The sequence below is a fragment of the Elaeis guineensis genome, chromosome 9, assembly GCF_000442705.2.
Source record: "Elaeis guineensis isolate ETL-2024a chromosome 9, EG11, whole genome shotgun sequence".
Lineage (NCBI taxonomy): Eukaryota > Viridiplantae > Streptophyta > Magnoliopsida > Arecales > Arecaceae > Elaeis > Elaeis guineensis.
The window spans coordinates 11,598,266-11,625,822 of record NC_026001.2 but is presented as its reverse complement, the minus strand read 5'-3'; the positions used below and the strand labels follow the sequence as shown (position 1 = coordinate 11,625,822).

General features: G+C 35.3%; 2 protein-coding genes across 4 annotated transcripts; one reads left to right on the top strand and one right to left on the bottom strand.

Annotated features, from left to right (window-relative positions):
• Positions 1-1,086: 1,086 nt before the first annotated feature.
• LOC105051582 (protein FAR1-RELATED SEQUENCE 5) lies at positions 1,087-8,886 on the top strand. Of its 2 annotated transcripts, none has more exons than XM_010932104.3 (6): positions 1,087-1,373; positions 1,825-4,092; positions 4,198-4,340; positions 8,049-8,179; positions 8,538-8,589; positions 8,688-8,886. In XM_010932104.3, exons 2-5 carry the CDS (start codon positions 1,863-1,865, stop codon positions 8,539-8,541), a joined length of 2,508 nt encoding a protein of 835 aa, XP_010930406.2. In that variant the 5' UTR covers positions 1,087-1,373; positions 1,825-1,862; the 3' UTR covers positions 8,542-8,589; positions 8,688-8,886. The 2 variants fall into 2 exon arrangements, with proteins under 2 accessions (XP_010930406.2, XP_073099303.1); XM_073243202.1 differs by having other exon boundaries at positions 1,160-1,373; positions 1,862-4,092.
• A 3,027-nt stretch (positions 8,887-11,913) lies between these two features.
• On the bottom strand, positions 11,914-27,302 carry LOC105051583 (KH domain-containing protein At1g09660/At1g09670). 2 transcript variants are annotated; one of them, XM_010932106.3, is made up of 7 exons: positions 27,081-27,302; positions 26,327-26,412; positions 24,916-25,058; positions 23,324-23,458; positions 23,122-23,238; positions 12,593-12,736; positions 11,914-12,502 (listed from the first exon to the last, which is right to left on the bottom strand). In XM_010932106.3, exons 1-7 carry the CDS (start codon positions 27,206-27,208, stop codon positions 12,356-12,358), a joined length of 900 nt encoding a protein of 299 aa, XP_010930408.1. In that variant the 5' UTR covers positions 27,209-27,302; the 3' UTR covers positions 11,914-12,355. The 2 variants fall into 2 exon arrangements, with proteins under 2 accessions (XP_010930408.1, XP_019708423.1); XM_019852864.2 differs by having other exon boundaries at positions 27,073-27,091.
• Positions 27,303-27,557: the final 255 nt, after the last annotated feature.

Here is a 27,557-nt window from a genome sequence, read left to right as displayed (position 1 = left end):
TTTGCGAATTGGGTAGCCCATTAGGCATGACCTATATTGATCTAACACTCCCCACTCAAATCCCATGGGACCCGGGATAGGGGAGGGAATCTTTGGATCCTTATTATTGTTACCAACAGACCCACAGGCTATGACTTGGGCAAGATTGCAAATTGGGTGGTGCAACAGCCTCGCTCCTGCAGGAGTACCCGTAACAAAGAAGATAACGTATAAATGTGTTTCCTCCCCAAATCAGAGTGTAAGCAATCCAAATGACTCGTGCTCAGCCAATTTCAAATTCTCCCATGTATTTGTGGTGGACTGATTTTATACAACTGTTAAAATTAAAAATTATCATATTTTTTTATAAATAAATATTATAAAAAAATTGATAAAATTTTTTATTAAATAATTTATCCATATTTTCATACTTTTTAAGATGAATCAATTATTTTTATAAGTAGTATTTATTAATGAAACGAAGAGAAAATCTTATCCCTCTCGAGATGATTAAATTATTTTTTCATCAGTCAGCAACGTAAATATTTAATATTATTTTTAAAATATTTCATCTTTATTTTTGGTCTCTTCATCCAATAATACAGCCATCCATTTTCTCTAAATCTAAAAATTTTAATAATTTATGCAGATAGAAAAATAGTAATAGAAAAAATATAGATAATAAATTTTGAAATTATTTTTTTATATATTAAAAAATATAAATAAATTATTTTTTATTTAAATATTATCTGACTAAAAAAATATAGATTTTTAGATTTTTTATTCGTAAAAGAACAGCCTTCGAAGTAACGTAGACTGGTGAGTAGAAATGTAGGCGGTCGCAGCTTAAGCAGCGTCCAAACGATGGTAATGAAGGCTGTGGGTTCATCCGCAGGGATCTGCGGTCGCATCCGGCCGTGACCCAGGTTCAATCGATCCCGTGAAATTGACGAGCCCATCTGTCACACGTAGAAGCCATTTCTCCCCGGCACGTGGCGCGGTCGCGTCTAAGCGCGACGTCCTAAAAATTCAGGAACCACCGTTCCCTTCTCCCGTTGTGAACCGTGTCCTCACCATTCGCCCTTCACCCCCCACCTTCCCCTTCCTCTCCTCGCCGCCTCCCCGCCGATCCTCCGCGAGGAACGCCAATAAACTCCCCTCTATCTGCCGCCATCGCCTGCTCCAGGCTGCGGTCGAAGGTGAGGCGATCGCAGGCGCCTGCGGTCGCGGCGTCGGTCGCCGTTTCCCAGTCGGCCTCCGCATCCGCGTTTTTCTGATCGACAACTTCTCTCCCGCGCTCCACCCTTCACTTTCGCAAGGACTCCTCAGTGTTATAATTCTTATGAGATCGTTTTTTACGCGGCTAGAAAAAATGAAGTAAAAACACTCCACAGGTCTGGTTTTAAATATTTTCTGGAAATTTTGCTACTGTGATTGCTTGTGTTAAGCAATTCCTTTTTTTTTTTTTTTGATGAAATGTGATGGGATTTTTTTATGAAATCTCCAATTGTTTTCTATCCTTGTTGTCCTGTGCTAGCGCGTTCTTTATGCCGTTAGTATAAGCTGTATTTTTTTTTTTTAACGTATTGGGAGTAGTAGTGTTTGAACTGTGGTCTTTCTTTTATTTCACATTTGTTAGGGTGATTCTAAATTTAATCTTTGCAACGACCATGCATTTTGACAAATAAAGCAAGCTATTACTCGGTAAATTATGGAATGATAGTCGAAAATTCAATCTTACTAAATTATTACCATCTTCATTGAAATTTCGGGTAACAGCATCTCGTAAATTATCTATTCCCTATTTATGCTATATCTTTTAATCCTCATATGTTTATTGTACAGAGAGGTTGGCTTTGACATAATTGAGTTGCTTTTGAAGCATGGATGATACAGAACAGGCTGGCAATGCTGGAGAAGCAAAAGATGTGGAAAACGAGCATCAAAAAGACAGAGGTGAAAAGGTTGATGATCAGAATCAAGTGGAAAATGCTGATCCACAACATGATGAGAATGGAAAGGAAAAGGAGCAATCACTAAATGACATTCTAAAAGAGAATTTCGAGCCAAAGGTCGGAATGTTGTTTGACAGTGATGAGCAAGCGTATCAGTTCTACAACGAATATGCAAGAAGAATTGGCTTCAGTATAAGAAAGCAGAATATGACTCGAAGCAAATCTGGAGAGATTAAATTAAGAAGATTTGTTTGTTACAAGGAAGGTTATTATAAAGGTAGTCCATTTGATAAGGATGCAAAGTTTTTAAGGACAGATGTGAGGACTGGTTGCAATGCACACATAGGCATTAAACGGTTAAAAAATGGTAAATTTTGTGTGCATCGATTTCAGCCAGAACACAATCATAAACTTGCATCATCAAAGAAGGTGCATTTGCTAAGATCACAAAGAGAGTGGAATGACTCCCAAAGATCACGTGCGCATGTAATGACTGCGGGGGTAAATTCTCTGTCAACATCCGACTTTCTTTTCAATACTAGTGAAGGTCATAAGACACTTCCTTTTACTCCTAGTGGTTTCCAAAATTATTTGCATGGGCTTCGTCAGCATGAAATGAAGTTGGGTGATGCTGGAGCAATAACACATTACTTACAAAAGAAGGCTGCTGAGGATCAACAGTTTTACTCGGCCATACAACTTGATATGAAAGATCAAATAACAAATGTATTCTGGACAGATGCTAGATCGAAGTTCGACTATGAACACTTTGGTGATGTAGTATGTTTTGACACATCCTATAAGATAAATGATTATGGCAGACCATTTGCACAGTTCATGGGGGTGAACAATCATAAGCAAACTGTCATTTTGGGTGCTGCACTATTGTATGATGATACTATGGAAACTTTCAAATGGTTATTCACAACTTTCCAAGAGGCAATGAATGGAAAAGCTCCACGGGTAATCTTAACAGATGAAGATGCAGCAGTCATAGAAGCCATACAAGAAGTCTGGCCAAACACAACATATCGGCTGTGTGTCTGGCTTGTGTACCAAAATGCAGTTAAGAATCTAAATCATGTCTTTCAATCCTCCCCAAGTTTTGAAACTGACTTCAGCAGATGTGTTTATGACTATGAGTACGAAGATGAGTTCATATCAGCATGGCAAAAAATGTTAGAAGAATACAATCTCACAGATAATGCATGGTTGTCCAAAATGTTTGAAGACCGGAAAAAGTGGGCAGTGGTGTATGGAAGGGAAATATTTTGTGCTGACATGAGAAGTACCCAGAGAACCGAACACATGAATGGTGTCATAAAAACATGCTTAAATCCTGACAGGGACCTTCTCTCTTTTTTCCAGCGCTATGAGAGGCTCGTTGAGGATCGGCGTTATAATGAGTTAGAAGCCGACTTTCATGCTATTCAGTCAACCCCTGAGGTGCCTCTTTCACGGTTGTTGAAGCAAGCAGCATCCATTTATACACCTAAGATCTATGAGATGTTTATGAAGGAGTTCCAGTTGTATGTGGATTGTGTCATAAAAAATTGTGGGGATGAAGGGTCAGCTTCTGTATATGAGGTTACCAATGTGGAGAAACAAAGGACAACCTATGTTAGATATGACCTATCAAATGACACAGTTTCTTGTAGTTGCAAGAAGTTTGAATTTGTTGGTATTCTCTGTTCACATGCACTGAAAGTTCTTGACCATAAGAATATCAAGGAAATTCCAGAAAAGTACATCTTGAAGAGGTGGAGGAAGGATGTGAAGGTTGGGCTATCAATAAACTATTATGATGGTTCATCTGAAATTGATCCTACAGTTGCTATTGCTGGTCGGTATACCTCTTTAGGACATGTTTATGGGCAGATTATGGCAAAGGGCTCAAAGTGCCAAGAAGCATATGCTGTTGCCATAGAGGAAGCTGAAAAGCTTATGAAAAAATTGGATCTTGCTTTGCAGAATAGAGCTCATGATACAATATCATCAGAGTCATCTGATGATCAAGTTGAAAATATCATTGTGGGAAACAAGGAAATTGGAAGGTTTGCGAATCAGAAGGCAACTAGCTTTAAAAAGGATAAAGAACGCCGTCGTTATAGGGTTAAATGTGCACTAGAGAGGAGTACAGAGAAAAAAGCAAGAAAAGGTTTGTGAAACTCTTATGTGTGCATGCACATGTCCATTTGTGTGTGCGTGCATGGTATTAGGCATTCGTTATTGTTTTTTAATTATTTATGTTGATTGGTTACAGGTCTGTCTACTGATGCAGCAGTTGGATCTGGAACTGGTGCACTGATAAGGATTGACTCCCAGTTGGCAGCCTCTAGCAATGAGTATCAACAATGGCCTTCTGCGAGATACTTATCACTGCAATTTCCTACAATGGGTGGTCAGGTAGCAATTTAGTAATCCACATACATATTGGTGTACCAAGTGTTTTTTCAATTGCCAAATAAAATTGTTGAAAGTGGACATAATTGTTTATATCAAGTAGAAATTAGACAGGTATATATTAGATGTCTGATCACATATCTAATACTCTAACATCTTTTTTGTTCGTCTGAAGAATAATTTTAAGTATGTAACTAGAAGGCATCATGGAGAGTAATTCTATGCCAATCAATTATAGTTGTTTTAACATATGTAAAGCATTTATTATGAATAGAAATATAGATAATGATTTAAGTCTACCAAATTGGTGATTCTTACAACGATATAAGATGGTATTTTGCTAGCATGTTTTGTCAGCATGTGAATGGTGATATAAATATTGCTTTGGCTTTATGGGAAAACTTGTTGATGTCCATACTCTATGATGAAACCAATTTATAGGTGCACCTTAGTGTCTGTTGCAGGGCTTCTCCACATTTAGAAAATGTGAACTTCTATTGTCAATTATCAAATACATTGGAGGAAAAAGAAAATGAGATTTCTGTATATTGTTATAGTGCATTTAACAATTCTTAGATATTAATGCCTGTAACTTAAATGACATTACACATGTTAAAATGTAATAGAAGATTGCCAGCAGGATATCTCGCGAGACATCGGGATGGGGTACTATCCAATATGTCGAGACAGGGCCATTCCGCTAGTATCCCGACCAGGATGTCTTGGGACGTCCACTATCCCAGGTGTCGGGATAGGGTGGGATGGCAGCGTATCCCATTCTATGAGAAAACTGAGACAGCCCCGTTCCATGGGATTTAAAACCTTTAGAAGTAGACTGTAACTTTTTACATTAGAAAGCATTATGCATTTTAATAATGTAATTGAAGTGGATCAAAGCCTTTTACCTTAATCTGTATATATCACCTTTACCTTCTTTTTTCGGTTTCTTTTGTTAATATCCTTGTTGTTTTCTCTCTTTTTTTTCAAAGAAAAATTCATCATTTACTTGAACACAATCATCTTCTTTGTTCCTATTGTCTTCGAGAGATAGATAACCAGCGACAGATTATGAAAATAAGGAAGTCTGTCTATCAAGTAAACCTTTTTAGATTTCATTGCTCTTTTATACCTAGACAGTTTGGATTACTTACCTTTCAAAATACAATGAATAATTGAATTTATACTTAGTGTTAAGATGAATGTCGTTATCTGGAAGATGAGTACTGGCATTAAAATCTTAATTTAAAACAATAATTATGCAAATAGGCTTCATTGATGAATGCCGTATGATGATGTGGCTATAACAGTCCTTAAAAATAGAAAACAGCTGGGACTCATGCTCATATATGTTCATGTATCATGGAGGTAAGGCAGAATCATCATATATGTCACTATGACTGTTATAGTACTGCTGGTTTGAAACAAATTAAGATCTAATCCCAAGATGACAAAATCTGACATATAAATTTGCAGAGGAAAATAAGCCCTTGATGCATTTTCTGAGAGGGGATCATCCAATGGCTGATGACCTTTAGAAAGGACTAGTGCTATTGCCTTTAGATCTGTAGAGTCTATTTCATGGAAGAACTGACTAAAAGCTTCGTGACAAGGAGGATGGGATGAATCCTAACTGTGACAGATGAAGAAACCAGAAGATTTGTAAATTTTTGGAATTTTTATCTGTGGATTACACTAGAAGGGCTCATTTGTGTTCAAACTCCAAAATTTATGTGGCTTGAGGTTAGTTGTAGTATAGGTTTGGTACCTATCAAATAGAAAAGTGATTGCTTTGGTATAAGTTAATTTAAAAAATAAAAAGAGATGATACTATTTATAAGTCATTTTTGCTACAAGTATCACAAAGTGAGAAATAGAAACATGATCTTAAACAATATATGTATTGGTTAATAATTTAATATTAATTGCTATAACATTTATGAAAGGTAAACCCATTCAAACATGCTTTGAAAAAACAACATGTGCAAGGAAATGAAATGAACCACAAGTAGCTTGAAAGAGACAGCCCAAATGTGATGAAAAGAGTGTAAGGAAGAGGATTTGTCATAACCTACATTTATTCACTAGCAGGAGGCTTTGATTAAGTTATTTAAAACTTTCTAATAATAATCAATAAAACCCAGTTGGTCTCTATCTCTAGCTAAACTATATTAAAGGACTGAGACAAGACTATAAAGTTGCTCAAGTTTCTTATTCAAAATTTGGAGTACACTTCATTTGGAATTTGTAGCTTTTCCTAGAGGGTGCAAAAGGTTCAAGAGATGTTAAATGATCTGATGTGCTCATTGTTGTCAAACTATTAGATAATTTTTGTACATTTTAGTCAAGCGATATATTAAATGGGATCTTTGTTGGTTTAGTGGGATGATGCAGGGTTTGAGGAACAATTATAGGCATATATTTCTTCACCTTTTGATAATCTATGCCCTCATGAAGTAGATTTAGTTTTCTTGTCCCCAGAAAGATTCAAATGGTGTCATTCAAACAACCTAGCATCATAAGCCAGACAGAGAGCATGTAAAGGTTGATGGTTCCCAAGGGGGTATGGTGTTGCCAAATCATTTGATTCAGTTGCCAACAGTATAGTGTTGCAATGCTGGCACAAAATTGAGGGTCCTATTGACACTTGTATGAATGACTTTAGCTAAGACAGCATGGGGCATGCCAATATTTGAGGCAAGTGACAGATGTGTGAATATTTGGAGGATACACATAAGGCCATATCCATCAGTAAGATGCAATGTTAAAATTTAGGAGGTGTGGCCTCAATGTAGCATGGAGCATGTGTCGAAGGTCGAGACAATTGATGGATGACTGGGTATTAAGAGAGAGATATGGAATGAGGCCATATGCGTAATATGTTGGAAGTGGATGGAGGTGATCTATCAGGGAGGAAAAGTGTATAGTGGGTTAGTGGCAACCTCATGGGATGTTAGCAATCATCATTAAGTAAATTCAATGCCCTTTTTTTTTGTTTTTTCTTTTTAAACTCTTGCGCTCTATAAGATCCGAAAATCCTAATGATTTATAATTGAGGAGAAAGAAAGATGAGATTGTGGATCTGGGTGGATCCACCTGGTGGAATTGGGGACAAGATTGACTGGATTGAATAATTTAAGAATCTAATTTGAATGACCAAGCTATCAATGGAAAGGTTGGTGCTTTTCTATGAAGTGTAGATATTGAAAAGGGAATAGTTTCTGAATATTGTTGGTACTTGGTATGGTAGTTGTGATATTTCTTATTGGCTAATAGTCCAAATATATATCACTCTGATCTTTTGGGCTCCATGCATTCTGCACCGTGTCTATGCATCTATCAAGATCTCATGGCCTACTGATGTTCAGTCAGATTTTTTATCACTTTATAGTTTTTCTTGTTGGGTAGTTCCAAGGGACCACCGAACCAAGATCACATATCAAATGTCTACTTAATCTTACATCTTTGTTCCCACTTCGAAGCAGTGTGCTCTGCAATCTCCATGTTGCATGCGCCACACTGTGCTTGGTAAAGGCATTTGAAGCCCCCTTGATGAGATTCAGACCAGGAACCTCTTTCAAGGGGAAAGCAGGCTATCAACTGCTGGCAATGGTCCAGTTGGTTTTTAATTGCTCCATACCTTGCTAAAGTAAGAATGAGCCTTGAATCTATATATCATTCACTGGATGGTAATGTTGGAATTTTTCTTTGCAGGAACCATTGGTTTCGAGTTCACCACAACCACCATTTTGCATTACCAATCAAGCATATCAGAATGAGTCTGCTTGTATTATGTACTCCCAATCACAGGTTACGAGCAGTTTTCTAGCTGGTCCTTCAGAGCAGTAAGTATTATATAGTATATAGACTATAGTTCTTATTCTGTTTTTATGTTATAGTCCTATTCTCATTTTTGGCAAATGGGATTGATGGAGCCCATGCCAAATTGCTGGGATAAAGCTGGATGGTCATTGTTATGACATAGTTCTATAGTTCAATTTATATGGGTGAAGCTTTTGGAAAGCATGCAGAGTCTTCTTACCATAAAATTTATATATGCAATGTTTTTTAGATTAACAAATGCCAATTAAACAACAGCTTTTCTACTCACACAGTATACTCACTAACATAAGCCCATAACTGAGAAATTAATGCTTTTCAAAGTTTCTTTCTGATCTCAAACTTCTGCTCTTTGATATGCAGATGAAAACAGTGAGAAATATGCATGCCTATAATTAGGAGTTATATATTGGTGGTAAAACATTTCTTCCCTATAGAAAAATTACTCTTTTTGTTGTGCCATTGGTTCCACTTGTCTAATCCGTGGAAATGAAATTTACTTTTCTTTCTCAGGACATTTCAGGCAGCTTAGGATTACTGAAAGCAAAGAATCTCTACATCAAAAAGAAAACAAAGAATGTCTGAAGTATGGATTGATGCTAAATATGGGAGAATGACTCACCTGCAAATATGATATTATGCTGTAAACTACCTAACACAATTGTTGAGAAACATCACTTTTTTTGATATATAGAACTTTGAGTCTCCTCTATTTTCTTGGTCTCTTGAAAGAACCGATATTGTGTCCTTTTCATCAAGTTGTGTACTTGGTTATTGGACACAAATGTTCAAGTCAACTTGTTTGGCACATGCAGTCTGCTGTGCTTGTACAGGAATGAGCAGCGCTTGATGTAATCTCTATACATGAGAGATGTCTAATGTACAAGTTCACTTATTAACCGATTGTGGGTTGAGGGTGCTCTCTGTTGCTTTGCATCTTTGCTGCTTAGGATTTAGTCCGTCTGATGGTAAAATTAATTCTCTATCAATGTATAAGCATAACATTTTTGCGACTATTTGATGATTATAAGTCAGAAATCTGTGAATTTATTAAGTGGAATGCTGTTTACAATATTTGTCGAGGTAGATGTATATAAATGATTGAGGTATTTGACTGGCAAAAACTCACCACTAATGGAGTCCAAATTTGCATGGGGAACATACATGATGAAATATGTCGCTTTTGCATTTGAATGTCCATTTGTATGGTTAAAAAAGCTCATTCTCTGTAGCTTTCATCTGTTATATGTTGCTTTTGAAGAACAATATTGTGGGTTGACTGGCCATATTCTGCCTTCTCCCGTGGATCATCTTTTTGATCCTCTCTTCTTTTCCCTCTTTGTGAAGGAAAGTTCTTTACAAAGTTTTTTTTTCTTTCCTCTCTAATTTTAAGCCAAAAAGGCTAGCAGAGCAGCGCAACTGTTCTGACTTCACATAGAGATAGCATAGCAGAGTGCAGAGTATGCCTTTTGCAAGAACATACTCGCATTATGCATGTTTGTTACACGTTAATTAGTTTATCTGATCAGATGTATTGATGTGTAAAGCTTGAATACTTAGTTGCAATGGGACTCAAGCATCATGATCCTAGAAATTCTCCATAGATCTTGAAACTGATGAAATTTCTGTTAGAGTTTTGGAGGGAAAGCTCTTAAATTTTCTTTCCTCAAAAGCATCTAAAAGTTTTCTCTTGGGTTTAGTCCCACATTGCAAAAGGATAATTTTCTTTTAATGCTTATATACTATCTTTTCTTATCCACTCTTGCTTGGGGGGCCTCAGGGGGATGTGAGTTTTATATTTCACATCTACACATCGTCTCGGCTTATACGTACAGGATGGTGTTTAATTATTTTTTAAATTGTATTATATTTTATTTTTTATATTTTAATTTTTAGCGTATTTCTTTGTTGATAGATCGCTTCTCTTCATGGTCAAATGGTCAAATGATCGTTTATCCCATATGCTGTATTTTTTTTTGATCGATCACCTTCCTTTGGATTCGTCAGTTAAATGATTTTCTGTAAGCATCTGCTCGCAGCCCATAAAAGATTACGAGTCCTAGTTTATAGGGTATCTGAAAAAGAATTAACAATCTTTTCAATTCTTTCTCCAAAAGTTTAATATTCTGAGAATTTTTTTTTTTTTTTCCATCACTCTTTTTTTTTTTTCATTTTGTTGCTTAGTATTAGGAAAGAATTGTCAACCTTACGATCATGTTCTAAAAGAGAGTATCTCGGTCAACACCGGCACGAAGGTTAGAAATTTGCCTAAAGATAGTTTACACACTTTTGGATTTTATTTCTGTTTCTTTATCATAAATTAATGAGCCAATCCAAGCAAGCTCTCGGTAAGTTAAATTTTTTACTTTTATCCTTATCATATCATTTTGATACATTTGAAGTTTAAAACAATCATCACTTTAATAGAACACTCCTTATAGAAGGACTCTGTTCTAACAATTTCATCATGTTTGAAGTTTGAAGCAGATAATTCCATTGATCACAATTAAATAATAAATGCTGAGTATTCATACAAAATTCTAAGATTATCAGGTAAACCTCATTTTTCATTGGCTAAATAGAAGAGTTAGGGTCCCAAGAGAATTTATTGACATGGACCATAAATTACTTACTTTTGTGAATGGATGACTGGCATGTGAAGCAAATGCTCGGTCGGCGAATATATGTTATTTTTAGGTAAATTACACCAGACCTGATAAAGTGCCAGTGAGTTTCTAAGATTCAAATCCAAACAAAAAGTCCCAGATGCAGTAATCAGACTTTTTTTTTTTTTTTTAAAATTCGCATGTCTGACCTTGGTTACCCTTTTAAAACTTGATTCAGCACCCCACTTGAAAACCAAAAAAAAAAAAAAACTCACATCACACACTTCTTAATCTATATTTTTAACAATAATAATTAGGAACGTTGAAAAAAACATTTAATATTTTGTCAATTCAATCTTACTTTAATGGACCTGTCTTTTAGATCTCCCCCATTCGTTCTAAACATGATTTTGCCGGAACAGAGCCAGTGTGAGTGGCATAGTTTTTAGCACCAATGCACATTGTTTTGGTAGTCTTATGCCATGCACACCCGTCAACATTCCATTCCAGCAAACAACCTCCGGTACTGATATTCGAAACCTTGATACAAAGCCATTAGTTTGTATAATTATATAAACAATCTGCGCATCCTTTTGCCAAACAACTGGTGAATTCAAAAGCATTACGTTCAAAGTAGAGTGTCAGAAACTTGTTGCAAAACTAGAAGGCACTTTTGGTGCTATCAAATGAAAACAAACACATCTAAACCGAGACTACAAAATATGTTCTTGTAGTTATTTAAGCAAAACCCTTGAGAAGGATTGCCTTCATCACTTCTGTTAAACAAGTATCTCCATCTCATGAGCAAAATAATATATTACCTATGAAAGACGATCCAAATGGTTTGAAAGAAGCGTAGAGACAAAATACACGATCCCATTTTTTGCTGAACAGTACATATAACAGCAAAATCTTGAACTTATTCTGACACAGTTTTTTTATTTTTTTCATATGAAAGGAGAATCCAACAAATACATCATAAGAAGTATCTTGCCCTTCAACTCCATCTGCAGATAATCTGCAAAGCCATGGTCTCTCAAACAACAAATTATCCAATTTCCCGGGTTTAGAAACAAGCATAAAGAGAATAGGAAGTGCGGGTAAATATGATATTGGTCTGCAAAAACAAAAGATAGGGCAAAAATTCTAATGCATTATGGTGCTTGAGTGACAACCACACCAAAGTTATGAGAATATGGATCACAAATTACAAGCTGTGTCAAGTACATAACTTAGGCTAACTACAGAGGTCATACTATCTAACATCTTATCATGGGAAATTCGTATAAAGCAGTCCCATGCTCATGATATCATACATAACATTCAGATAAGGTTACACAGATGATGAGCAAGCTAGGAGTAATATTCAGGCATTTGTAACCAGGAACCAAGAAACATCTAGATCAAAGGACACATCTTAGTGTACCACTGATGGATGCATTTACTTTCTCACAATCTCCTCCTGATATTTATCATTAAGAATAATGTAAATTATGCAAAGGTGAGAATGGCACTCTGCCATTGGGTAAAACTGTCCTAATTTAGAGGTCAAGAATCAACGGCTATGACTTCGATCTATCGTCCTGTTTTTGCTCGTTTCATTCCTGTGCTGTTAAATGGCGATGCACTGGGGCTCATCTGAGGGCTCTCCTCTCTTAGGGTACCATTCAGCATGGCCAATTCTCTCAACTGTTGTTTCTTGTAGTAATCTTTGGACTCGTCCTGAAATAAAATCTCATTAGCAGTTGAAGTGCATGCATGTGCTAGAGAGAGAGAGAGAGAGCTCAGGGTGTTGGAGTTCCTTTTATGTACCACTGGCTTCAAAAGATCTTCCAAAATCCCCACAGCTTGGCTCAATCGGGCATCAATCATATCTGCTGGAAACTCGGCCTCCACAAGCAGATGCAATGGCTCATTAAGGTGCTCATATCCAGGTTTATCTCTTAGCTTCTCTTCCTATAAAGAAGGATGGGTTTCAGGAGCAGTTAAGTAGCAATCAGTTGAGGCTATACATTGCTTGAATTAGAATTGCATGAAACATGCAAATAAATGGATAATCATTTGATACACAAAAAATGTTCCACATTACATTCATATGAATGGGTGTCCACACCATGTCTGTGCATGTATGTATGTATACCAGTGCTGCTATTTCAAACCAAAATGCCTCCAGAAAGGGTGCAAACCCAGTTTTTGCTATGATTCATGGAGGCTAGGGGTGGCCTGATTCGAAAGGAATTAGGATTGGAGGCCAAAATTCCAACTTTTCCCTTGGCATTTTGCTAAGATATTAGGGTTAACCAGATATTTTGGGGAAACACACTGCACATGTTATAGGTGAGCCCTCTCTTTTTTGGTGGAAATAAGTCAACCCTCTCAAAAATGAAAATTACAGGAGCTTAGTTCATGCAATCTCAATATATTGGCAGGAGAAACCAGCTGGATATACACAAGCATAAACTCCCTGTATGTGGCAAAAGTGTTTGGCTAAATATATGTCTTTGTGACAAAAGACCCAGGATTATGGAAGAATATACATGAAACAAATGTCATGTGAACCAGTTCATAGCTCTGCTGCTATTTAAGAAAAGAGCAAGCCTTTGTGCCACTTTAAGCATTATTTTTCTTTGATTACATCTTGCTCAATTATCAGGAGGTACATGGATATTGACCAAATTTATATAATAGATGCAGAAATCCTGATGAGAACGCTACAATTGGATGGCAAGATGCTATAACTTTTAAAATATTCCACTAGAAGATTCATGAGGGCAACCTTTACAAAAGATTGAAGCTTGCAATTGGAAATTTTGAAGATAGTTTACATTGGCAAAGTGCAGTTTATGACTATAGCAACTATAACTTGCTAATACAGTTGCACCTGGAAATTAAATCTTTTCTTTCAAAAAAGGTGAATTATAAGTACATCACATTTTCTTAGCAACAAAATATTATTTCTTTATTATGACTTACGAAGTAAGGTTTGTCTATAAAGTCTGAAACTCCAAATTCTTGTTTAAATGTTGAAAACATATCTATTTGCCACTAGAAAGCCAACACGAGTAGCCTAGAGTAAACGAAAATGTTCTACTGTTTCTGGCAATGTCTCCAATATTTACATACTACTATATCTTAGAACTTCATACAATACATAGTACTCCATCAGCCCCTGATTGACACAAGCATGGTAGGTGAGAATTTTCTCCAAGTAGAAAAACATATGGAGAGCTATACAAAAGATCCATGGTACATTAGAAAATTGCTCTTAAAATCAACTAACAACTTTAGAGAAACCATGCAGTTCAGAACTGTTTAATTAAAGGAGTATCATATCCAAAAAGCACAAGCTGAGTTTGCAAGTTACAATAAACAAGTTTATATGATAGAAGGACTACCCTTTAAATCTTTCATGCTTTTGTTTACAACATAAACTGTTCGTGCATGTCATGAACAGATATAAGAAGCCCATCCTATCAAATTAATATGGGTTTATTCATGAGCCTTGTATGCTAAACCTTCTATGCCTAGGTAATCAATTCTACCATTGTCATGCCCCCGACCTGAGATTTGAATCGAGGGTCATGGCAACCGCCGCATACTTATAGAATACTTTTCCCATAAGCATGCAAGGCATCTCATCATGATATCTTCACAAACAGTTAAATAAATTTTTTTTTTATTCAATAATCAAATCTTAATTCAAATAACAAATCAAAACTTAGTATTCAAAAGAAAGTAACTGTCTAACAAAGTCAACACTAAAACAAAACTAAAAGTCTTGAATCAATTCTGAGAAAAATCCTAAATCAATGAGTTAACTCCATCTCTAATCGCTCTCCCAACAGAAATCCCACATCATGCTAATTTTCTGGATCTGTAAGAAAAACATAAAACTTATCATGAGCTAAATAGCCCAGTAAGCAGTGTATACCTTTAACTGAATAATCAGGCAAATAATACTATGCATAACAAATCAATATGTAATTTCATGAAATCATATTCATACTGTCAATCATATATAAAAGTCAATTCATCATAATTTCTAATTATACTTTTCTTCTTAAATTCATCAATTTCTTAAATTCTTCTTACCAACCATGACTATGACCACATTATCCCTGTGGCAGGGTCATAATACCGCGTATCTGCTTGCGGTGGGCTGCGAATCATCTGGCAGCCAAGTCCTTTGGAACCGCTGGTCTAACTGGCGGTTTTGTCGCTGGTCTATCTGGCGACATGTCGCTGGTCTTACTGGCGACATAAATCCTCAGGACAGTCAATTGCCAACGTATATGCCCCCGTTGGCGGGGTCCTCAACACAGTCAGGTTGTCAATTTCATATTGTCTTCCAATTCACTTATTATTTTCAAAATAATAAAATTATTTGATATTCAAGTCAAATCAATTATAACATTCTTTGAGATCATATATCATCATAATAATTGTTCAGCAAATAACTTCAATCATAAATAATTTTCTACAATTAACTTTCATCATAAATAATTCCAACAATTATTTCAATAAATAATTTCAATCACAAGCATGCATAAATTTATTTAATTCATAATTTACCAGATAAATTCAGTAAAAGTAAACACTACTTACCTCAAACGTATTCCAATAAATCCACATAATTCTATAAATTTTTTTTCAAAAATTCTGTTCGTAGATCATATCGCGATATCCCATGATCAAACATCCACAATCCTATACAGAATCAATTTCAATAATTAGAAAGAATACGAATACCATATTTCAACGGTTTAGATTGGGTCCGATCATCTAATTTTATCTAATCAAAATCTAATTATGACCTAAATGATCCAAAGTTTGACTATCAGATCAAATCAGATTCGAAGTGATAGGATCGAGATTTCTTCATCGATTTCATAAAATCAAGTGGAGAGAGAAAATCAGAGGAGAGAAAATTCATGAGGTACAATTCAAATTGATCAGGTGACACAATCCAACATTACGATTGGTCCAATATCTCAATTGGTGAAACCAACATGATCAAATCAAATCATGGCTAGATCGGAATCATGGATAATAAAATCTAAAGATTCATGGTCTGATTAAGGTGGGTGCCAGTACGCTGTCTGACAATCATGGATCAGGATTCTTCATTAGAATCAGATCAGACTTATTAAAAAAAATTTCTTCATTCACTAACCTTTTTTAGAGAGAGAATCAATCAAGAGAGAGAATATTTTAGAGAGAGAAAATTCTAGAGAGAGAAAATTCTAGAGAGAGAAAACTCATCTTGAATTCTTCAGACAATATGATTTAACAAATTCTGATCGATCAGATCAAATCATGCTAAAATTATCATGTGGATAATTAAATAAGATCATGAGAAATAAAATCTAAAAATATCTGATCTGATCAAAGTGGATGTCGGTGTATCGTCCGACGATCACAGATCAAAAATCCATTACGAGAATCATTTAAATTCATCATCATTCTTCTCAAAATTCTAAAAATCTTAGGAGAGAGAAATAATCTAGAGAGAGGATTCTAGAGAGAGAAAGTAGAGAGAGAAAGTCTAATTCTAGAGAGAGAAAATACTAGTTCAGGCTGAAGAGAGAGAGAAACTCTCTTTCTCATATTTTATTATTTATATCATTATTTATTAATTAATTTAATTTTTCTCTTTCTTCTTTTCTTTCTTTCTCTCTTTTTTTTTCTTTTTCTTCATGGAAGAGAGAGGAGAGAAAATCCTATTTATTATTATTATATTATTATTATTTTATTTTTCTTCTTTCTTTTTTTTCCTTTTCCCTTTTCTTTTTCTTTTCTTTTTCTTCTTTTTCTTTTCTTTTCTTTTCTTTTCTTTTCCTTCTTCTTTTCTTTTTCTTTTTCTTTTCCTTCTTCTTCTTCTTCTTTTCTTCTTCTCCCGTGGGCTTCTTTTGGGCTGAAACAGGGGACCTTAAGGTCCCCTCGTTGGGCGGTCGGCCGGCGGCGTGGTCGGCGTGAGACTGCCATCGACAGGAGGAGAGGCGATCCGCGGTAAGAGGAGGCCAAACCGGTGGTCGACGGTGACCACCGGCAACGAAAAAACGGTAAAAAAAGAAGATTTTTCCGCAATAAAATCCGGCGACTTCGGTCGCCGGCGAGCGTGCACATCGGCACGGGAAGGAAGGGGGAGGAGAGAGGAAGGGGAGGAAGCTTACCTCCGACGCCGGCGAGGTTTTTCCGACGAGAAATTGGACGGCACAGCGACGGGTCTCCATGAGGAATCTCCGGCGATTGCCGCCGTTTGAGCTTAGGATTTTCGGTGGAAAGGAGAGAGGAGGGATCTCCTCCTTAAATAGGACCGGAGGGAGATCGATTCCGACTCCGATTGGGAGCCGGCGAGAGGAGGAAGAAGACTCCGTTCGGGAGTCTTCTCCCCTGTTTTCCTTCCTTTTTTTTTTTTTTTGTTTTGGGCTTTGGATTCGTTGCTTGGGCCAGGCCTCACATTCTTCCCCTCTAAAGAAATTTCGTCCTCGAAATTTTTCCTTGCTTGAGTCTTCATAGTTTCTTATTTGAATCTCATCCATAAATATTCTAATTCTTGATATAATTTCATTCTTAAATCATTTCATAAGAAAAAGTCGGTACATCAAATATCTATCTGAACGGAACCATCCATTTTCTTATTTATCAAGATCAACATCTCAAAGATTTTCAATATTTCAAAATTTCAAAATTATGATCTCATTTTCTGTAAAATAATGTTCAATATCTCATGACTCAAATCAAATCTATCTCTTGTGAATAGAAGAAGGTCAATATCTCTATTCTTGCATAAGAACTTCATTCATCATCATTCATTTATTTATTTATTTATTTCAAAATATTAACCACTCTTAATTCCAACCCATCATAAGATAGGAAAAACATACTTCTATGAATCATATGATGACATCCCAATTAATCAAAATTCAAAAATATTTCCTCTTATTCATACTTTCAAAGATTGAAAATTTATCATTTCAATCTCATTTCTGAACTTTTGATATTTAATTCTCGATGCAGCTTCATCATTAAGTCATTTCATAAAGATCAGTATCACCATTGTTGATTGAATCGTTATCACTATTTTCTAGTCATCAAAATTTTCTTACTCAAATCCTCAAACTCTTAAATATTCTAATTCTTGAAGCAAATTTATCATTAAGTCATTCCATAATAAAAATCAATAACTCAAAATTTGATCTAAATCAAAACTATATTTTTCAATATCTCTATTCTAAGTAAGTATATCAATTTTCTTTATCTAAACATTAACAACTCTTAATTAATCGATTCATTATCAAATTAAATTATAAATAACTCCAATCCATCTTTTGTAGAACAATCGTCAATATCAATAGATAACCTCAATCTTTTCCATTCAGTCAGAGAAATAATAATGATCAAAAGAATTCTAACTTCAAATTTCATTATACCCTGGAGATAAATATTTGAGTATAATAATCTAAGATCAAAATCATCATTCGATAAACAATCTCAAGTTCTTCCTAGTAATTAGAAAATTATAAAATTTAATTCTAGGATAGAAAAAATTTATCTCTAAATATTCTAAATCTAAAATCAAAGGTCCACTCATCCTAGAATTAGGATGCTAATTATTTTTGTAGCATAGTAGGTGGAAGCACTACTTTTAAAAAGTCACATTAGGATATCTAAAATAATTTTAAATTTTAAAATATTATTCTTTCTAATGTCAATAAATTTTCTTGTATCAAACCATATCATCTATCATAATTCTTTGACTCAAAGAATCAACATTCCTGACTTACTTAAAGTAATCCAGATTACCATGCTTCCGCTGCGCACTCTGATCTAACAATCAAAATTTTTTAGGTTCATCAAAAAAAATTTTGATCAAATTATTTCTTTATCTTATCAATAGAAAAGATCTAAAATTTTAAATTTCAATTGAAGTCAAAGATTAACTTTCGATTCTCATTCATACTTTTACTGGTGTACAATAATCTTGATTAACCCTTGAGTCCAATATTATATTTAAACCATCATATAGATTTACTATAATCAATATGAATCAAATCTCAATTTTCATATCAATTCAATTCGATAATTTTCAAACCAAAAATCTTGATAAGTCAAATCAACGAAAAAATTCTTTGATGCTCCATCAAATTTGGACATAATCAGAATATATAAGAATTTTAAATCATTATTTTTTTTTCTAAAATTTCTATCATCAGGATCTTCAATATCTATCAAATATCCTTTCATAACAATTATACAAGCTTCAAAAAAATCAAATCTCCATTTAATAGTAGATTCAATTAGGAACCTCGTTAACAAAAGCAAAGGAACTCCATATCAATTCTTAAATCCAAAATTTTTAAATTGTAAATTCACATGGATCTCTTAATCTGAGATAAATATAAATCATATCTTTTATCTTAATCTAAAGATATCAATTTTTTATTAACAACCTCAACAATAATATCAGAAAATCTCTTGATCAACTTAGATACGAAATCTTTAAATTGAAATTTCATACACATCATGTAGTCTCTAAGAGACATAATAAGATCTATTATCTAGATCTAAGGATGATGATTAAAGATTCCGGTACGATGAATATTCTACAACCTCATAATCGATTTCATCAATAAGAAATAGGCTTCTTTGCAATATCTCCAAATATACATTCATCATAATATGTCACTTTATATATATGATTCACATACCAAGTTCAATTTCAATAAATATTCCAATCAAGCATCATAAAAAAAAAAAACTTTCTTAGCCCATTCTGGAACAACATTTTATTATCAAATCTTTATCTTGCCAATAATAGTCAACTTCTCAACTAAAAGTAATATCATAGTATTATTCTCACATCGAATTTGAACTTACGATTCACTTGAATAACCAATGATCAAATTAATAACCATAATGCACAATACAATTTTATATCAATCCTTTTGTGATTACTTTCGATCAAGATCTAACTAATCATATCATGATCAATAGATCATCCATCATATTTCAAATTCTATATGTTATAATCTATTGTGATCCTTTCGTACATAATCTCAATGTTTAATCAAAATTTATAAATATTTCTCCCACTATAATCATCAAAGATCTACACTATAATGTCCCTGGTGTCTATCCACTTACATCCATTTTATATCTGATTCTATGTTTCATAATTCATCCATTTATGCTCTGATACCATATTAATTGTCATGCCCCCGACCCGAGATTTGAATCGAGGATCATGGCAACCGCCGCATACTTATAGAATACTTTTCCCATAAGCATGCAAGGCATCTCATCATGATATCTTCACAAACAGTTAAATAAATTTTTTTTTATTCAATAATCAAACCTTAATTCAAATAACAAATCAAAACTTAGTGTTCAAAAGAAAGTAACTGTCTGACAAAGTCAACACTAAAACAAAACTAAAAGTCTTGAATCAATTCTGAGAAAAATCCTAAATCAATGAGTTAACTCCATCTCTAATCGCTCTCCCAACCGAAATCCCACATCATGCTAATTTTCTGGATCTGTAAGAAAAACATAAAACTTATCATGAGCTAAATAGCCCAGTAAGCAGTGTATACCTTTAACTGAATAATCAGGCAAATAATACTATGCATAACAAATCAATATGTAATTTCATGAAATCATATTCATACTGTCAATCATATATAAAAGTCAATTCATCATAATTTCTAATTATACTTTTCTTCTTAAATTCATCAATTTCTTAAATTCTTCTTACCAACCATGACTATGACCACATTATCCCTGTGGCAGGGTCATAATACCGCGTATCTGCTTGCGGTGGGCTGCGAATCATCTGGCAGCCAAGTCCTTTGGAACCGCTGGTCTAACTGGCGGTTTTGTCGCTGGTCTATCTGGCGACATGTCGCTGGTCTTACTGGCGACATAAATCCTCAGGACAGTCAATTGCCAACGTATATGCCCCCGTTGGCGGGGTCCTCAACACAGTCAGGTTGTCAATTTCATATTGTCTTCCAATTCACTTATTATTTTCAAAATAATAAAATTATTTGATATTCAAGTCAAATCAATTATAACATTCTTTGAGATCATATATCATCATAATAATTGTTCAGCAAATAACTTCAATCATAAATAATTTTCTACAATTAACTTTCATCATAAATAATTCCAACAATTATTTCAATAAATAATTTCAATCACAAGCATGCATAAATTTATTTAATTCATAATTTACCAGATAAATTCAGTAAAAGTAAACACTACTTACCTCAAACGTATTCCAATAAATCCATATAATTCTATAAATTTTTTTCAAAAATTCTGTTCGTAGATCATATCGCGATATCCCATGATCAAACATCCACAATCCTATACAGAATCAATTTCAATAATTAGAAAGAATACGAATACCATATTTCAACGGTTTAGATTGGGTCCGATCATCTAATTTTATCTAATCAAAATCTAATTAGGACCTAAATGATCCAAAGTTTGACTATCAGATCAAATCAGATTCGAAGTGATAGGATCGAGGTTTCTTCATCGATTTCATAAAATCAAGTGGAGAGAGAAAATCAGAGGAGAGAAAATTCATGAGGTACAATTCAAATTGATCAGGTGACACAATCCAACATTACGATTGGTCCAATATCTCAATTGGTGAAACCAACATGATCAAATCAAATCATGGCTAGATCGGAATCATGGATAATAAAATCTAAAGATTCATGGTCTGATTAAGGTGGGTGCCAGTACGCTGTCTGACAATCATGGATCAGGATTCTTCATTAGAATCAGATCAGACTTATTAAAAAAATTTCTTCATTCACTAACCTTTTTTAGAGAGAGAATCAATCAAGAGAGAGAATATTTTAGAGAGAGAAAATTCTAGAGAGAGAAAATTCTAGAGAGAGAAAACTCATCTTGAATTCTTCAGACAATATGATTTAACAAATTCTGATCGATCAGATCAAATCATGCTAAAATTATCATGTGGATAATTAAATAAGATCATGAGAAATAAAATCTAAAAATATCTGATCTGATCAAAGTGGATGTCGGTGTATCGTCCGACGATCACAGATCAAAAATCCATTACGAGAATCATTTAAATTCATCATCATTCTTCTCAAAATTCTAAAAATCTTAGGAGAGAGAAATAATCTAGAGAGAGGATTCTAGAGAGAGAAAGTAGAGAGAGAAAGTCCAATTCTAGAGAGAGAAAATACTAGTTCAGGCTGAAGAGAGAGAGAAACTCTCTTTCTCATATTTTATTATTTATATCATTATTTATTAATTAATTTAATTTTTCTCTTTCTTCTTTTCTTTCTTTCTCTCTTTTTTTTTTTTCTTTTTCTTCATGGAAGAGAGAGGAGAGAAAATCCTATTTATTATTATTATATTATTATTATTTTATTTTTTTTCTTTCTTTTTTTTTCCTTTTCCCTTTTCTTTTTCTTTTCTTTTCTTCTTTTTTCTTTCTTTTCTTTTCTTTCTTTTCCTTCTTCTTTTCTTTTTCTTTTCTTTTCCTTCTTCTTCTTCTTCTTTTCTTCTTCTCCCGTGGGCTTCTTTTGGGCTGAAACAGGGGACCTTAAGGTCCCCTCGTTGGGCGGCCGGCCGGCGGCGTGGTCGGCGTGAGACTGCCGTCGGCAGGAGGAGAGGCGATCCGCGGTAAGAGGAGGCCAAACCGGTGGTCGACGGTGACCACCGCAACGAAAAAACGGCAAAAAAAGAAGATTTTTCCGCAATAAAATCCGGCGACTTCGGTCGCCGGCAAGCGTGCACATCGGCACGGAAAGGAAGGGGGAGGAGAGAGGAAGGGAGGAAGCTTACCTCCGACGCCGGCGAGGTTTTTCCGATGAGAAATTGGACGGCACAGCGACGGGTCTCCGTGAGGAATCTCCGGCGATTGCCGCCGTTTGAGCTTAGGATTTTCGGTGGAAAGGAGAGAGGAGGGATCTCCTCCTTAAATAGGACTGGAGGGAGATCGATTCCGACTCCGATTGGGAGCCGGCGAGGGGAGGAAGAAGACTCCGTTCGGGAGTCTTCTCTCCTGTTTTCCTTCTTTTTTTTTTTTTTTTGTTTTGGGCTTTGGATTCGTTGCTTGGGCCAGGCCTCACAACCATTATGTAATTTTGATGAGTGCCTGTTGTCTTTGCTATAGAGATCAAGCCAGACCTGAGGGCCTCTGAAATTGTATTCCCTGATTAGTGTTTAATAGTTGAATCCTTGGACAGTGAAAAATACTGAACATGTAGAATGAGGGGCACATTAGTAATGGCACTACGTGAAGAGCCAAAACATTTTCAAATAATGTAAGTCACAAGATATCATAATACCTTGAGAGAATCCTTGACCGAACCTTGACCTCTTATGTAAACTCTGCATTGTGTTGTAGCCTCAACCCTTTTCAAAGAGTTACCACGTGGTCCCAACAAACGGCCAACAAAGTTGTACTGAAACATGCCATAGATCAGCCACTATAAAATCAAATGTGAACTTCCTTTTGAGTCAACTAACATTTTAGAACAATTTGCATACATTAGGAAACTTGTCAGCAGGAACATCTAATCTCACAACTTTCTTTACAACAGGGCCGATAGCAACTCCAGGAGCCCCATTCCAACCCACTGCTGGTGCATGAAAGGCCCCCATTCTTTGAAGATAACCATTTTCCTGTAAACAGAATACCAGGAAGTATGCTTACTTTGTAAATCATGTTACAGGTGGGAGTGGCAATAAGAGATAGTGATAGCACAAGCTTTTAAAAATTAGAGGATTATACCTTATTATTTATCAATCAAGTAAAGAAACTAAATTAATAAAGCAGATAAGATACATCCATAACACCATTTAATTGTACGTAAAGAAGTTGCCAATAGGTAAAAGAACCAGATACATCTAATAATGAATGCTTTTCATTCATGGAACTTCTACTAGCTATGCAATTCTTGATGCAGAGCTTTGACTATGCAGGAGACTTAAAACCAAGTAAGGTACGCTGAACTGCCCCGACACTCAGTTCAGGGCGTACCTACCTGAAGCAGCATGATGTTGGGTTGGATGGGTATCAAGGGGATCCATGCCACCCCACAAGATCCAATCATATATCAGGAAACCAGAAATATATCACTGTCAGAAATGGGAATGCCAGGAAACATCTAGACTTATGAGGAGAGATATATGTCGAGGTGCTCCATACCACCCACAAGATCTAATTATATATATCCAGCAACCAGAAATATCCTCATTGTGCTCATTGAGCGAGGCAAGTGTCAAGGTACTCTGAACTCATCATGCTAAGTGGAAAATATGATGATGTTTCTGTACTCTGTCCAAGATCATTTACTCCATGAAGGCACACATTTGTCGCTTGGCACCTTGCACCAAGGTCTCGCCCAGGCTCCAAGAGACCCGGGTTCCTTGGTGTGCCTTGAGGCTTAAATAACTTTAAAGCCTGCACTTGGACAAGTTTTAAAGCCAAGAGTTTAAATATTAACAGTTATATCCCACCAAGATTATTCACATTTTGGATAAAAGATTAGCTATTATCTCCCACAGCACACCACCCAAAGCTAGGCAAGTAATCATGAAAATTATGCATCAAATTCCCAAGATTGTGCCTCACTTTCAAATTTATACTTTCAGTTTGCATTGATAAATCATATCTAACTGTCATCATTCATGCAAGTCCAGCTCTTGCAATCAAAATTTGGAATTTATATTAATCATATCCGAATCCAGGTGTCTCAGATCTAAAGCATATACAGAGGAGCTGGAATACATTTATGGAAAAAAACTATACACAGAAGTAAGCCAGGAGTAAGAATTTATTATAATAAGCTGACCTATTTTGCACTAACACAGAAGTGCTAGAATGTTAATAAAGCAAAAAAAAAAAAAAAGCGTCTCACAAAGGACCATTCAATCATAAATTATGTCAATGTAAAATGTGAGAGAGCTATAAGTCCACACCACAAAGAATCAAATCCCACCTGCTTCCGAAGAAGGAATCATGGATGAAAACCATGTATAAAAAAATTGAAAAAATAGATATAGGTCTATAAAAAGCTAATCACAGAGAAAATCAACAATCTGAGTATATAAACAAGGGTGATAGGTAGCAACACTACCTCTACTTGCATTGCTGACCATCCCTCCAGATCCATTGGTCCACCATTGGTAGAGTGGCCAGCTAACCTCAGTGGACTGCCATGCTCCATTCTTTCAGGAATGAAGTTTTGATTAGGTGCCAAAACTGATGCTCTTAAAATTTCTGTATTGCATGTGGTTATCACAATATTTGTTACAAGAATGAATCTATGTAATGTCATTGCCATAAACTTGAGTGGGGCCAGTTAGTTTCAATTAACAAAAGTTAGATGCTAATCCAAGTAACATTTATGAAAGCAAAGATTAATCATATTATTTAAAGTCAGTTCTTAATTATTGAAATCGGTGATTGCAAGAGAAACAATGCAGCAACGACAACCACATTTAACAGACCAGAAGAAACAATATGGATGAGTCTACATCCAATATCAAGATATGTTAGTAAGCACAATAAATCTGGAAAATGTATTCCAGTATGATATAAATAAGGAGAATCAAGTGGATGATTTTGAACAATGAACATTTTACCTCAAAGACTAGAATTTATTACTAGAGGCTATAGCCATACAAACAAAGAATCTGATAATAATCAAAAGCCCATGTTTCATACTAGTGTAGACCATATAAATCACTTTACAGAATACAGGGTAATCTTGGCTTCTTGACCTGCAGCCTATTAATAATAATGATGTTACAATAGGAAGAAAAAGATTTTTTCTCACAGTATAACTATGCATATAAAGTAAACTAAGTGTTCGATTAACAAAAGTAATATGCACAATTTCAGTGGGTTTCTAATCTATAAAATGCAAAATATCAAAGCAGGTAGGCTTCTCAAGTGTTCTTCAGTTATCCAATATCTAATAAGCTGGAGTCCATATGATTTCTTGTCTATTCGCCATGTTTGGGCCGATAAAACAAAGGTGTTGTAGAGATATTTTCTTACTGCGGTGTACTGAGACATCTTCACAACCTATTCCCCCTCAAGATACTGAAACCTAATGGGAATCAGATGGCCCATGTGCTGTTTTATAGGAATTTGATAATGTAATCGGCCATACATTTATTTGGCTATGCAATGAAAAACTTGCCTTATATTGCATAGGTCCTAATGAAGAAGCAAACTTATTGGCTCTTTCTTTTTCAGTCTCTGATTTTAATATGGTTGATGGTACAAAACGCTAATGCTGCTTCTGCAACTGGAGTTGATATGCATCCTAAATGTCCATCAGAGTGCTTAAATAGAACATAGTAAGATGCTCAAAATATTACCATTACATTTAAACTCAACCAATTAGGCGATGTTGTGTTAAACTCTTCAGTGACTGTATATCAGGCATTCCCAAAAAGCATATAAGTATGATCCCAAATTCAAGGTTTGTCAAATTGAACAAGCTGACCACATGATAGCCAAAGACAATTACAACATGCCTTGGTTTAGAAGCCTGCTACAAAATGGAAGAACTTGCATGAAAGGTCCCAATTTTTGTCTCTCAGCTATCAGCTCAGCTAAATACCTGCCAAACCAACAGTAATTCTCTCATCACAGATAGTACTCAATGAAGGACTGATGGAAAAAAAAAAAAGAACAAAGATTAAACATTCTAACGGGAGATCAGACGATCAACAATCAATATACTTTCAAAATTCTGTGCGTATTCCAAAAAAAAAAAATAAAAATCCAACAAGATATCAAACAGTAAATGTTTGCTTCTCTTCAAACACACACAACATGTGCATACATCAAATAGACTATAGAGAATTAAGGACTTTCTGTCTTTTCTTCTGTTCAAATATTATCGAGAACCAAAGAAACTATGATTAGTTGTAGCAAACACAGTCCCTTAGAAACATCAACCAACATAACCCGATCACAACAGCGAAACATTGGCAAAGACGACAGCGATGACTCAGAAAAGGCGGGTATATATAAGATATTGCCTAAAACAGAAACCCCAGCGATCCAAGCATCCATGCCATAAAAGCAACAAATTACTAAAGAAAACATGAACATCCGAAGAAATCTAGCCAAGACGTTTCCATGAACAGCTCAAAATTCACTCAAAAACAATAAGAAAATCCAATAAAAAAAAAAGCTGATACAAGCACAAAGACAACAAGAACTTGCACACCGAAACCAATTTTAATAGAAGATCACAAGTCTAAAGGAAGCTGACATGGAGACCTTTCTCTATCTAGAGGGGTTGGGGGAGGGGGAGGGCGGTTGGGGTGGTGGTGGGGAGAGGAGTTGGGAGGGATCCCTGAGGGGAAGTAGTGGAAGTAAGTGTTGCTGGGAGGGATCCTGTCATCCATTGCCTCTCCGGTCGCTATGGCTTTCTAGGATCCTGTTGGAAGCACAGAAGAAAGCGGCGGAAGAGAAGAGCTCAGCTGATATGGAAATCCAGGAAAGATGTAGAGATTAGAGCGGAAGGAGGTGGGTGGGGCCCACCTTAAGCTTGGGTTGGCATACCGTTCAATGCACCTCCTTGTATGGAAAGAGAGAGAGAGAGAGAGAGACCCGTTAATTAATTTAAGTTTTTTGAATGAATTAAATGCTTTAGTTTGGATGCCGTGAGGATCTTAAGTATGTTTAGCATCACATTAGCTATGTACTAAATAAAATTTAAATATTTATATAAAATAAAAAAATATAAATATAATA